The 13,985-nt window shown below is 41.3% G+C and overlaps 1 protein-coding gene across 7 annotated transcripts in view; it reads right to left on the reverse strand.

The window, feature by feature from the left end:
* The window catches only part of NTRK2 (neurotrophic receptor tyrosine kinase 2), a 332,403-nt gene that overhangs the window by 274,498 nt on the left and 43,920 nt on the right, over positions 1 to 13,985 (reverse strand). For all 7 annotated transcript variants that reach the window (XM_041744000.1, XM_041743999.1, XM_041743998.1 and 4 more), the window contains 3 exons: positions 8,982 to 9,118; positions 8,341 to 8,473; positions 5,341 to 5,646 (listed from right to left, as the gene is read on the reverse strand). In XM_041744000.1, the coding sequence (XP_041599934.1) occupies positions 5,341 to 5,646; positions 8,341 to 8,473; positions 8,982 to 9,118 (576 nt within the window). The remainder of the gene's footprint in view (positions 1 to 5,340; positions 5,647 to 8,340; positions 8,474 to 8,981; positions 9,119 to 13,985) is intronic.

The raw sequence follows: 13,985 nt of genomic DNA on the forward strand, positions 1-13,985 counted from the left end.
CTGCAGGCCAGAAGGGAACTACCCTCACTACTCAAAGTGTGATCTGGGATCTGCAGCATCTACATCAGCTGGGAGCTTGTCAGAGATGTGGCATCTGAGACCCTTCCCCAAATTCATGAAATCAGAACCTGTGTCTTAGCAGGATCTCCAGTAAAGCTATGCTCATTAAATTTTGAGAAGTCCTAACTTTTAAGTCCATCAGAAGTTTGACCAAAGTCAAAAGGCCTGGTGGGCATAGAGGATGGCAATTCTACAATGAAGCATAAAGCAGACCTAAAAATAGCTAGAAACCCAAGTACGGGGGGTGAGTATTCTCTGGCAGTGACTGTGACAAAGGGAAGGGGTAAGGGCAGGAGAATGTTTAGTCCCCAGTGATATACCTCTGAGCCCATCCTGAATGGGGAGTGGGGAGGTGAGGGAGAAAAGAAGCTTACATTTAACGCTCCTCTCCAGGAACCAAATTGTGACTTAGTTTTCTCCTTAGAGCACCAAGTCTAGAAAGTTCTCATGTAATCAAGTGGCAGAGTCCTGAGGTCTTCTCTGTGCACACCCAAGCCTCTAGATGAGGAAGACATAGCCATGCTGAGAGAAAAATACTTCTGGACAGAAAGTTCCTCCCTAATGGCCACAGAGGACAAACACAAAGGGAGGTGAGGAAGGGTATGTTGGTGATTATATTCATGTGTGTCTGCCTAAGCAAAGGATAACACTGCAGAATTTACAAAGGAAATGGCTGAGATCTGGATCCATGTCCTTTGAAACCTCTGCTTCACACAGACTTCCAGAGGTCCCAAAGAGGACATGACAAAGGTGCTCATACAGGACTGACACAGTAGTTTCTATGTAGCCATGGGGCCTCCACAGCAGCACTCTGAGAACCCAAATTGAGTTCCCTTCAGGCAGAAGTCTGTGAGGACAAATGCCTGACCCCTGCCAGCAAAGGCTAAAGCAACCCGTGGTGGTAAGATGCAGGTGATATTTGAGTTCCACCTGTAAGCCCAGAGGTATTGGGATGAAGGCTCACAAGGACTCCCGGTGAACTAGACAGAGGCAGCATGAGAGAAAGTCTGCCTTGACCACAGCCCCTTGGAGGGGAGAGGGGCCTTAGCAACACAAAGCTGCATTCCTTGGTGTTGAGAAAGGAGATGCTTCCACCAGCTGGAATATAGACACGTTTGCTTATTGTCATGAAACTGCAAGAGAGGGGACCAGAGAAAGAGAAACTGCCAAGATCCCATAATGCTAGCCAGGAAGAAGGTTTGTGAATCAGCAGTGAGCACACCCAGGTCCCAAGAGACAAAGCCACCACCAAGGACATCTGCCTGCCTACCACCCTGGCTCTGGGCCCACTGACTTCTACTTGGGCAACTAAGGGCCAGAACTCTCCTTAGCCAGCTCCAGCCCCCACCCCCATCCCGCCAGCCTGAACTAGCAGAGGAGAGCAAATTGGCCCTTAAATTAAGTCCAGGGCTTTGAATTCTAACTCAGATAGGACGTGCTATTTTTCAATTGAGATTTTTGTCTGCAACCTAGTATCCAAAGGACTGTTACTCAACAATGAGCAGAAAAATCTTACTTGGGCCAGGGCTCTCGCTCAGACCAGGGACTTTCACCTCTGGTTGCACACTGGAGTCACCAGGGATTTTTTTTTTTTTTTTTTTTTTTTTTTTACCAGGGTTCTTAAAAATAGAAAATGCCAGAGCCCAAGCCTCATCCGGGAGTCACTGAATCAGAATTGCTAGAGGTTGGTCCTAGAAATGTGTGCTAATTAATGAAATAACAATTAAAACTCCCCAGTTGATTTCAATGACCAACGAGGAGGCAAGGAGCAGGGCAATAGTGTTCACGAGCCAGAGGAGACTATTCCTAATGAACAAATGTTCGAGGGACAATGGAAAATAGAAACGAAATAAAATTAGTTTGGTTGTTATAAGCTGCATTCCTCAGTATACTGGAAAGGCAAATGCCATGGTTCTCTAGATTTCATTTGGAAGCTACAAGTTGAGTTTTGTGCTTTAAATGTGACCCAAACTTGACCAGTGCTGAGTTCAGTTCTACATGTGGGATCCAAAATGATTAATCTGGTGTCTGGAGTTTGAGAAAGTCCCCCTTCCTTTTTTGGTCACTAGCCAGGTTGCCAGTGACTAACAGATGGGAAGACACTGGCTTGGTGTCTGGGATCCTGCTGATATTGCAAGGTCTGATAACACCTGTCCTTCTTCATTAGCACCCTGGCTGAGTCTGGTGTCAGAGTCTGCAAGGTCCTGGCACTCTGGGGAGACACTGTATGGGGAATCTCTACCAACAGCCTCATATCCTCACACCCTGTGGCTGGCACCCTCTTGACCTGGCTGGTACTGGATCAGGTCTTTTGGCCTATTGTTTCTCCAAGCAGAAGGCAGCAGGTGTCTACTGCCACGGTCAGGTTTTCTGTACCACATGGTATGAGAGGCCATCAGGACTAGAACTACATTCAATCAGTCCATCTTCTTCATCAAAAAGCTCACCAACTCTTGTATTAGAGACTTTCTCTTCCTTTGTTTTTATTTCTGTTTAATTTCTTTCAGCACTCTTCATTTTCTATCTACAAATAGTGAATTCCCATGCCATGGGACTATCCCATTTCTGAGCTAAATGAGGAAGGCACACCCTGAAGACAGCAGACAGAGCTGCCATTTTGATTTTCCTGGCCGGATATGGAAAAGCAACCCACTTCACCCATCAGAGGCCTCCTGCTTCCTCATGAGTCAGGAAACTTGCAGTGAAAAAAAAAAAAAAATCTCATCAAAACAACTGGGAAGAAAGTAGCTGAAACATCTTATCAAAAAGATTTGTAAGAACTAAACTTCTTACCAATTACTATGTGACACCAACAGAAATACCGAAGGAATGTAAACCCACGTTTGACCTGTCATCCCAAACTGGTAGACTTTAGACCAGCAGGGAAATATATATGTAACTGCTATTTGTTTATTTTTCTTTATTAAAGGAGAGTAAGAGGGTAAGGAAGCAATTCTTTAAAAGGCCATTATCTGTATACTATGGTTACAAATCTCATAAATACCAAAGATCCTATCACACAAGCCAAGTGAGGTCAATCTCTAATTGGTCACACTGGTTTATGGCCCACTAGAGCCATTTATATCCACTATCACCCTGGGCCAAGTCTCTTTTATTTCCACTTTCATTTATTACTCCCTGATAGCCAGTCCTTGAGTAAATACTTAAAGAGGAAAAAAAAAATCACCCTTTTTAAAAATCAGATATATATTTTTTAAAGACTTGATAAAAACAAATGAACAAGAAGAAAGAACAACGTGTTTGTAAAATTAACCTCGACTTTTATTTTTGATAGATGATCGTTTCCTTTAAAGGGAATATGTGAGACTCTCCACGTTATTCTTACACGAGAAATCAATTCTTTCCTATCATTAGCTAAGTTAAAACTAAACAAAAATGATTGATAAAAATGAGGCCACATGGACAAGAAGAGTACAGCTCTACCAAATATTGGCACCACACAGAAATGTTCAAAAGAAAATACATCCACCTCTGTATTAAACAGAGGCTAGTAGTGGCTTTACTCTGGCAGCACTGAACATCTATCAAAGCACACAGAAAACTTCTAAAACTTTCCAATGCCAGACCCTCACCCTGAATCAAGTTCACCTCCAACGGTTTCAAAAGGCAGCTGCTGGCAAAATTCAAATAAAGCCTCAAGTTTCGTTAATAATAATGCACCAATGTCAGTTTCTTCCTTTGGACAAAGGCAACCCTGCAATAATGCGAGACATTCACAATAGTAACAACTGGGTAAGGGGTGTCTGGGGACCCTGTGGTGTCTTTGCAGCTTCCCTGAACACCCAAAATCATTCACAAATAAAATATTTATTTAAAAACAAACATAAAGTGATTGTCCCCAGGCAGAGGCTGTGGATTTCACTGTAAGGCTGTATTCCCCCAAACGCGAAGAAAGAAACAGTAATCTAGAGATTTACTATAGCAAATGTAGCCAAGCAGCTAAACTCTCAATGAAGAGGAAGATTTAATGGAATAGACAACTGCCAGTGGTAGTCTGGGTAAGGCATCCAAACGTAGCTTGTTTTATGTGCTCCTGAAAGGCTATTTGTAAATCAAATTCACATAATTCAAATGTTTTAAACATGCTCAGGAAGCTTGTGCATCTAAAAAGCTATTTAATAGATACCAGGGTAATATTGGGAGAGGCTTACTGTGTAACGAAATGACTGTAATCTCCATGTTTGCTGAAGGTGGCTTCGCAAGCGTCATCTGTGTCCACGGGGCTGCCCAGCGAGCCCCGCAAGCTCATGCTGCCCACGTAGCCCCTGCCTCACAGGCCTCCAAGTCTCCTCCTTCCCTTTCCTCCGCCATGCCATCTTTGTGCACTTGTGATGAACTGAGGGCCACTATAGAGACTTCTATTCACACCCAGGCCCCAGTGCCCAAACAGGCCTCAACCTCCACAATGTTATCAGGTATCTGGGCATCAAGATCCAGAAAGTAAGAATACTCTACAAAACAACAGTATCTGATGCAGGTAAAGGCACGATGCTCGTCCCTGCCACTACTGGGGCTCACACTGGAATTCTCCTGCTGGCCGTGAAATGGACTCTTGATGCCGGCCATCCTTTTCCCAGTCCAAACCATTGGTCAAGTGGGACCATTACCACTCCTATAAAGACAACTCAGGATCTGATAGAAGAATGCTTCCACTCCACCCAGGTATGCCACACATTCCAGGACCCTGGCTCCTCATCCACAGCAAGTGGGCATAACTCTAAATTTCAAACGGATAAGGAGCTAGGAAACAGATGTGCCAACCAAATACCGTCCACCAGTGCACAGGTTGCATGGGTTTTGCCATTAGGAGTAAACAACATCACTTAACACTTGAAATAAAAATAATGTGTGCATCAGGCTACTGTTCATCCCCCCATCACCTCCTAGGGAGTATGAGTCCCTGCCCCTGGACTTGGCTTTGGCCTTATGGCTTCCACTGGCTGGTGGTATATGGCCTGAAGAGACCATGTGCCAGTACAGTAGCCAGGCCCTGAGAAGCCAAGCTTATTTCTAGTTGCCCTCTTGCCATCTCCACTGGCTACTAAGATGGAGGTCTCCTATGTAGCCACTACTTATTCACCTGCACCCCAGAATAAAGACACACTGAACAAAACTGCCCCAGCTGACCCACAGCCAAGACTTAAATAATAATGTCTTAAGCCCCTGCGTTTGGAGGTGGTTTATTGTGGGCACCATTTTGTCAACAGTTGAGTTATATACCCAATCCTCTCCCCAGATGCAAAAGCATCAGATACTCACCATCATCAATTCCAGGCCAGCCCATGAAGTGAGCAGAAATCTGTTTCTCATCCTTCCCATACTCATTCTTGGCTACTAACTTGTAGTCCCCATTGTTCATGTGAGTGGGATTATCCAGCTGGAGGCAGCCATGGTACTCCGTGTGATTGGTAACATGGATTTTAGTACAGATGTATTTGGACTCATTCAATATTGCCCCGTTATAGAACCACTGAAGCGCTGGTTTGGGGTTGCCTTTCACAGTGAATGGAATGCACCAGTGGTGGTCTGAGGTTGGAGATTCGAGAAATGTGATAGTTGGAGCAACTAAATTGAAAAAGAAAGAGTTAATAGCATCAGAAAACTCAGATTTCTCCCCATCTCCAGATTTCTGTGTCATCAATAAGGGGTTTTATTCAATGACTGTTTGGTTTCAGAAAATACAGGACCAGCAACTCTGGAATCCATCAATATTTTGAGTCATCATCAAGGTTGATTGAACTCTCAACAGAGAGCTTCAAAGAGACTCCTTTCCCTATACTTAAGACCTATGAATCATAGTCATTTTTCAAATCTATTCAGTGTGAGAACCAACTCCGAATAGATTGCAGAGATTTCTGACAGCAGAAAGAGTTCATTTGAAGTCAACTTTGGTTTTGAATAAATATGCCTTGAAAAAATGCCTTGATATTATGTAGATTCATCACCAAAACGCTGAGGGCCACTATTTTTATGTACTTCACCAAGCAACAGAACTACTGACAAAAATGACTTTGGAAATCTTGCTGGAAGCCCAGATCTCACGTAATTTATCTAAAACATATCAAATTGACCAATGCCATGAATGCTCCTACCAGTGCTGATTCATTATTATAAAGTAGGATCAATTCGTACTTTTCACCAATTGCCGATAGTAAATGCTCTTTAAAAGCATCACCTTTTGGGGCGCCTGGAGGATTCAGTTGGTTAAGCATCTGACTCTTGATTTTGGTTCAGATCATGATCGCAGGGTCCTAAGACTAAGCCCCACATTGGATTGAGTCCCAGTGCACTCAGCAGGAAGTCTGCTTGAGATTATTTTCCTCTCCCTCCGCACCCTCATCCCAACTCCTGCATCTCCCTTGCTCACTCTCAGATAACTAAATCTTTAGAAAAAAAAGCATCACATTTCATTACAGCACACTCCATTTTTGCTAGGATTTCAGAAGCCAATGTTTTGATCCTTTTTAAATGTCTGGGGTTCTATTCAAACCTAGACAAACAAACTAGAGATTACTTTAACTTTAAAAATCAAGCACTTTATGCTTTGGAGAAACAAACATTCAAGTAGCATCTTTAAACAGAGGACTTTTCCTGAATGAAAGTATTTAAAATCCCTAATAGTGGTTTATTTTAATGTGGTCTGACTTTGTTAACAATACAATCAAAGACTGGAAAATACCTCTAGAGATCTAATAGCATCGTTTCTCAGGTCAGGAAACCCAAGTCCTGTGAGGTCAAATGACTTGGTCAAGTTTAGTGAGTAAGACAGATCTGGAACAGGAATCTAGGTCTGGGCCTAGCCCAGAAGCCCTTCTCTCCTGGCCCTGCTTCCCTATTGTATGTGTTCATCACACAAAGGGGGAAAAAATCACAGCCTGCTAACAAATACATTTTGATCAGAGTCACTACCAAAGCTATCTCAGTTGTTAGAATTCTTTCATTTATTCCATCTATTCTTTATCTAGATTTTGATAAATAAGGTCAATTCTTCAGACCATGGCGACCACCATAGACATTAACTGAGAAGATTATTAATATGAGTGCCCCGATTTGTAGGTCTGTGTTACAAATACAAGGACCCCAGTGGGGTAGGATACAACACTTACCTTCCTCCCACCAGTCCAGGCCCCCATGGCCAGGACCCACTTATTCCTTCCACCATGCTCAGAAGAGCTTTTGGTGAGGTGTTGATTTAAGGACATAAAGTTGGAAGCGGATTGCATATGTTTGGAGATAACATTGATACTAGGCTTCTGGTGGGTCAAAATGATGAGAAATTATGAATCTAGTACCTACTGGGCACAGTGGTAGTATTGACAGTGAGTGACAAAGGACTATGGTTGGTGACTGTAGTCACACACTCCAACAACTGCATGCTGAATGTGTGAACACTAACCACTATACCAACACATGTATGTAAAGTGTATTCACACATACACACGTGCCCACTTGTGGTTTTCTCCTCCAAATCCTGATCTAGACACAGTAAAGCCTCATTCATTTAACCATACCAGCTCAGAATTTGGAACAATGTGCAAAGTACATGTGACTTTTACTGACTACATGTTCACACTGAATGCTACAACCTGGAATGTTAAGATTTTACAATACTGGCAAATAATGCACATGTACTTCAGAAGCATTAACATCCTGCATCTTAGTTTCAATGTATGCAGAAATTTGAAATGATTATAATAAAAGTTTCTGCAAGTGATAAGAGTTTTTAATAATTTAACTAGGACTCCACCAAGCTTCCCACAGAAACTTGATGTCAAACCAGTGAGGTTTTACCGCATTGATAGCACAATTGGGTGTTTGTAAACAGCCAGCCCAATACTTGAGGTGCCATAACTCTAAATCTTCATATTGCTTTTGTAGAGAAAAAGATTTTAGAAACTTGTTTATCAGAATATAAACTAAACCTCATTAACAAGAGGAGGATAACCAGCTCAAAATATGTTCTCTCAAAAAAACCAAAACAAGACGAAACAAAACAAAACAAAGAAAAAAGAGGAGGCCATGAGAGGACAAGCTTAAGATAAAAAAAAAAAAAAAAGCTTGAAAGAAAAACATGCATGAGTAAGAGAGATTAACAGAACACATGAAAGAGGCTGCTATTTCTTTTAAAGAGTACACACAAAACACTGCACACACTTTTTCTTTAACACACTTAAGCAGCACCCAGAGTGCCCCGATGACAAATGCAGGTGTGTCCACAATCATTTGCTGTTAAAAACATATGCCAGTCTGATTACGTACAATGTACAGTGAGGTTGACAGAATCTTGGTCTTCTCCTACAAGATTTTCTGCCACACAAGAGATTTGTTTTCCACTGTCATCAGATGAAATGTTGGTTATCCTCAAGGAGCCCTGCGTGTGGCTTGTTTCATTCTACAAATGAATTAACAGACAAAAATAATCTATATTAGGACTGATCCCAAAGTGATGAGATGTGGGTCTTTCCCCCCAACGAAAGAAAAAAATATATATATACATACCATTAGAAAGGTTTCTGGCCTGAATTGGGACCAGGCAAAAGAATAAATCAGGAGCTATTCTGTTTCTCGAGATCATAACTGTTTAATGTGTAAAGTTGATTTAATCCTTGAATTCCTATCTACCTTTCTCCAAGGGAAGAGACCAAAGAAGCATCCCTCACCCTGCTCACAAGGACACAAGAAGGCTCACTAGAGACCCAGAGACTCTGATCTATTGGATATACACAACTAAATTTGTTAATTATAAGGATAAATAAAAAGTAAATGTACATCAAACACTCATCATAGATTTCGCTATCTGGCCCTATAAAATATTAAATGATCATCACTAGATGAATACAATCTCAAATTCTGAGATACTCTCATCTCTCTAGGAACACGGAGCCAAACAAAAGCCTTACCATATGCTTGGAAACCAGATTACCGACATCCCAGTACAAATTCGGAACTGGATCGCCTGCAACACTACAAGATAATGTGATAGACTTTCCCTCCTCCACGGTGAGGTTAGGTGCAGCCAAATTTGCTGATGGCAAACCTATGGAAGAAGAAAAGTTAAGTGGGGACATATACAAATAGTTCAGTGCATTATCAAAATAATCACAACAAATTGAAAACTCTTCATGCTGTAGAATCAGTAATCATTTACTTTCTGAGACAGATTTATGTTGCTCTGAAAAAGTGTTGGGTTGGTAAGCTTTACAGACTTAACATGAATAAAAAAATGTGTGGTTATAAGATTTGAAAACAAATTTTGTACATTTCTTAAAAATATTACTGCAGAATAACTTTTTACTTAAAAAAAACTAGTTTATAAAACTAGGTCTTCTACTCTTTCATTGTTCTACAGTTGCTAACCCAGCTTTTTGCACATAAATAGGCACACCATTTTATCTTGTTTATTCCCTCCTCCCCTTTACTTATTTATTGTCAAAAACAAAAGGGTGAGAGACATCTACATTTTTTGCATAAATCCATTTTTACATTAAGTAACTGATAAATATAACCCCACACTACCAGACCTAGATTTTGAAATAGATTACAGAAGAAAATGTAATATGGGGAGCTTTATTGTTTTTGTTTTAAAGGGGGAGGGGCAGAGGGAGAGGAAGAGACAGACTCTCAAGTAGGTTCCACCCTCAGCTCAGAGCCCAATGCAGGGCTTGATCTCAGGACCCTGAGATCATGACCTGAGCTGAAACCAAGAGTGGGATGCTTAACTGACTAAGCCACCCAGGTGCCCCAAGAAAATGCAGTTTTAAAGCATTCTTTAGACATGAAGTTTGATCATCACCACACTAGAATGTTCTAAAGCCATATAAGTCAGAGTTAAATATCATAGGAAAAATGGGTTATTGTAAAATTTACAGTATGATTTAAAATAAGTCATGTGGATCTATATTTTCACATTTCAAAAGCTAGTTTTACCTATGCCATTATCATTTCATTAAATTATCACACTTATTGGGTGTTTACAATGCTTTAAACCTCATGGGACTCACAGTATTTTCTGCATGAAGGCACATCCCAGACAGCACAACAATATGCCAGGCCCTGCTTGTCAAGTTAGTCCCTCAGTTGGTATCAGAAACTCTGCTTGGGACTGGGTTCATGCTGACAGCTGTGACCCAAGGACCTATGACATGTCATTAACTCAGGAGTGTCCCAGAGGTCAGAAAAAGCAATGCATCTTCAATACACATTAAACTGCAATTAACCCACCCACCTAGTGCTCTCTTACTCACTATCTCCACAAAACTGTCCATAAACCCCTCTCCTGTGATGCGGTCCTTGATGACAAAGCCATTATTCTTTATTACCAAAACCGGCCTGGACAAAGATCTATACAGCATACATCTCCTGGTGTCCCCACCGTTGGCAGAGGACTTCCCAGCAAGACCCAGCTTTCAGCGGCCGCATGACTTCAGAACCCTTCCTGTCAGCAACCAGTAGAAAGCCTTGTTCTATCTTTAAAATGCCCCTTAGTACTCTGAGTTTCATACTCCGAAGTTTTCAATCTGTCATATTTTTAGCTTCCAAGGCTCTTCTTTTGTTCCTGAATGATCTTCTATTTCTATAGCACCCTGCTTTTTGTCTCGTGGCTGCAACTTCTCCTGATCTGAGATGTTGGCCATTTCTTTTGAATTGTTCTTTTCTCCATATCAACACTGTTTCTTGCAACTTGCTTTCCTTCATCTTTTTGTTTGTTCATATTTGTCTTTCTTAGTGGGTATCATTGGCCACACACACATCTTTAAGAAAAAAGTACTAGAAGCACTGTGTGCATTTAACTGTCAGCTTTGTTGGAGGGCAGTATTATTGGCCTTTTTCCTGGGTACTGCCTGGTGTTGGTATCATTAGACCACTTTGGGACAGGGTTTGGTCAAATTATTCAGATAATTGCTCTTCCACTGTCCTGCCTGGAAGAGGAAGAAGGATGCAAATAACGATACTCAGTAGGTAAGCTCATCATTCTCTCTATGGTTCTCACAGCCTCAACTCTTTCTGGAGTTCCTCATAATCTTTGTTTGATCCTCTCTAGAAAATATACCCTGGCTTTCTGTTGAGAAGGGTATCTTGCAGTCACCTGGAATGTATGGAATGAAAATGGGATTAACTGCTGCATCAGTGACCTGACCCAATCTCCTGGCTTTGGTGTTGCCTGCATACCTGCTTCTTTCTGAGCCTGCTAGTAGCTCTGGGGTCCAAACCAATTTCCCCTTGCCTCTGCCCGCTGGCAACCTGGTAATGGGCATTCTCAGCCATCAGCTCAGTTTCTATTCATCTGCCTGCTTCTCAGCTTGCAAGACTTTGTGTCCTGCTGACTCCTCTCCCATTTTCTTGTGCTTAGAGATTTATCTGCTGATGCTGGAGGGATCTCAGACCTAGGGCCTTGTCACGGTGCTTGAACTCCAAGTAGGACCTCCTCCACCAACAGAGCGTGGAGACATCCTTCTCGGCACCTTGAATACAAACTATGGGATAAATTTCCTACTTTTTAAAAATGGATATCATAGTTTGGAAATTCTGAGCAGGGAAAAAAGGTTAAAATGGAGACTTTCAATAGAGAATGCTATGTCGTAATCTTCAGTTCCCCTAGAAAACTTAAGGAAACCTTTTTCAGCATGCCTCAATTTATATGATTAACAATTCTAAAACTGTATGTTTAACTACAGTAATAGTAGTAGTATTTACTGGGCATTTACTGAACCAGAAACTTTTCTAGTACTTCAAATGATTGTTTTATTTAATCCTTACAATCGTCATGAAGTGAAGTGTTTGTCCTCATCTAATTAATTAAGAATATGAATTCTTGAGAAGTCAAATACATCTTCCAAAACTGCCCATGTAGGGCAGCCCCGGTGGCCCAGCGGTTTAGCACGGCCTTCGGCCCAGGGCATGATCTTGGAGACCAGGGATCGAGTCCCATGTTGGGCTCCCTGCATGGACCCTGCTTCTCCCTCTGCCTATGTCTCTGCCTCTCTCTCTCTCTCTGTGTGTGTCTCTCATGAATAAATAAATAAAAATCTTAAAAAAAAAAAACTGCCCACATACCTGTTGACCTGGGATCCAGACCCAAAGTTCAAGATCTTCACCACTACACTACACTTTCTTCCCAGACTGCACATATCCATTTTAGCACAGAACATAAATACCAATACATATCTATAACCTAAGAATTCAGTTCATTTAGAAAATAATTATGTGTCTATTTGTGAAGGAAGAATGAGTCTCCTTTATTTATAGAGAAATTGTATCACCCTGTCACAGCAGTCTCCAAAGGAATCTGTGCAAAATTTGCCAAGTCTAGATCTTTTAGATGTAAAGTCTTCCACAAATGAGTAAGCATCTGACTCACGTTAATTCTAAAGCATTAATATGCTGGCCAAAGATTCAATAATGGAAAAAACAATCTGTACTTGAAATATCACTTGAGGTTTAATTAGCACAATAAAAATGAATTGGGATGCATGAACAGCCAAGGCAGGATAAACCATTTGCCAGGCACTACTTCCTGGCTTAATAAGATTTGCAATCGGCACTAGTACAGAGCAAAGCTCAGCAATGCTTCCAACAGCTTCTAGCACTACTGTCATGGGATCCTGATTTGAGCATCAGAGTGGTCTTTCTCCACACTCTGAGAAAGCTCACTGGGGATAAGAGATGACCTACCACCCAGGCAGACAGGGTCAATGTCTCTAGATCTGGATGTGTTCAGAAGGGACATACCAGCCTGGGGACCCTTGGCAGAAAGTTCCCGACCACACAGTGAGAAGACTGACTTCCTTTAGACCAGGGCTTCCCAAACTGTAACATGAGTATAAATCACCAGCAGATCTGATTAAAAACCAATGTTGTTGTTGTTGTTTTTTCCAGTAGGTCTGAGATTAGGGCCTGAGAGTCTTCATTTCTAGCAAACTCCTTGTTCTACAGACCACACTTTGAGTAGCAACGGTTTAGATGATCAGTGATGGCTGGACAATTGCTCGCTAGTTTTTGTGTCTATGACTATTATTCTTAAACTCAGCAGGGGCCTGAGCAATCATCTTGTCCATGGAACTTTCCCTAAAGTGTGTTCTGTGGGATTCAGACTCCTTGAGACACTCTGTATGGGGTGGGGGGTGGGAGGAAATCTAAGATTTAAAAAAGTAAGAGCCCATAGGAAATTCTGTAACTCTGGATGTTCACTATGTACACCACATATTCAAAACTGTCAGAAGTCCTGCTCTAAACAAATCAGTTCACTTCCATGGATCTTACATTCCCTGAGCTTTTTTGAGTATACCATTTCTCTGTGGTACCTTGTTATGGCTTTATTTTTTTTTTTTTTATGGCTTTATTTTTAATTCAAGTAATCTGACCAAATGTAAGAGATACATATATTTAAATATTAGATGTAAAATGTATTTAAAGCTAAATATTCGTATCAATGATAGTAATAACATTAATAACTAACGTTTATTGAGTACTTAGTATGTGCTAGACCTCATCTGCAATATTGTCCGTATTACCTTATGTGGCATCCTGAAAAGTCTTAAAAGTAAGTGTCAGTAGTATCCCCATTTCCAGATGAAGTTAAAGCTTATTAGGTATCATAACTAAATAGATAGTGAGTGTGAGCTGGCCTTGACCCTCATCCTTCTGTCCATGGCCATACATTGACTAGCTGCCTCTCTACTGGGCTTTGCTATGCCTCTGTTTCCCTCTTTGAGCGCACACTTCTGGAGAGTTCGCTATTTTGACTATGTCCTAGGATCACTAATTTAAAGAATGAAGGTTCTCTCCATTCCTGTATCACCATTCCAAAGGGATAAGGAATACTCACTACTAATATTAGGTAAAAATAAATTCAGTTTACCTCTCATTGAAAAAAAAAACAACAAAGCAGTCAGGGTCTCACTTTC

Source organism: Vulpes lagopus, chromosome 2 (assembly GCF_018345385.1).
Source record: "Vulpes lagopus strain Blue_001 chromosome 2, ASM1834538v1, whole genome shotgun sequence".
In the NCBI taxonomy this organism is placed as follows: Eukaryota; Metazoa; Chordata; class Mammalia; order Carnivora; family Canidae; genus Vulpes; species Vulpes lagopus.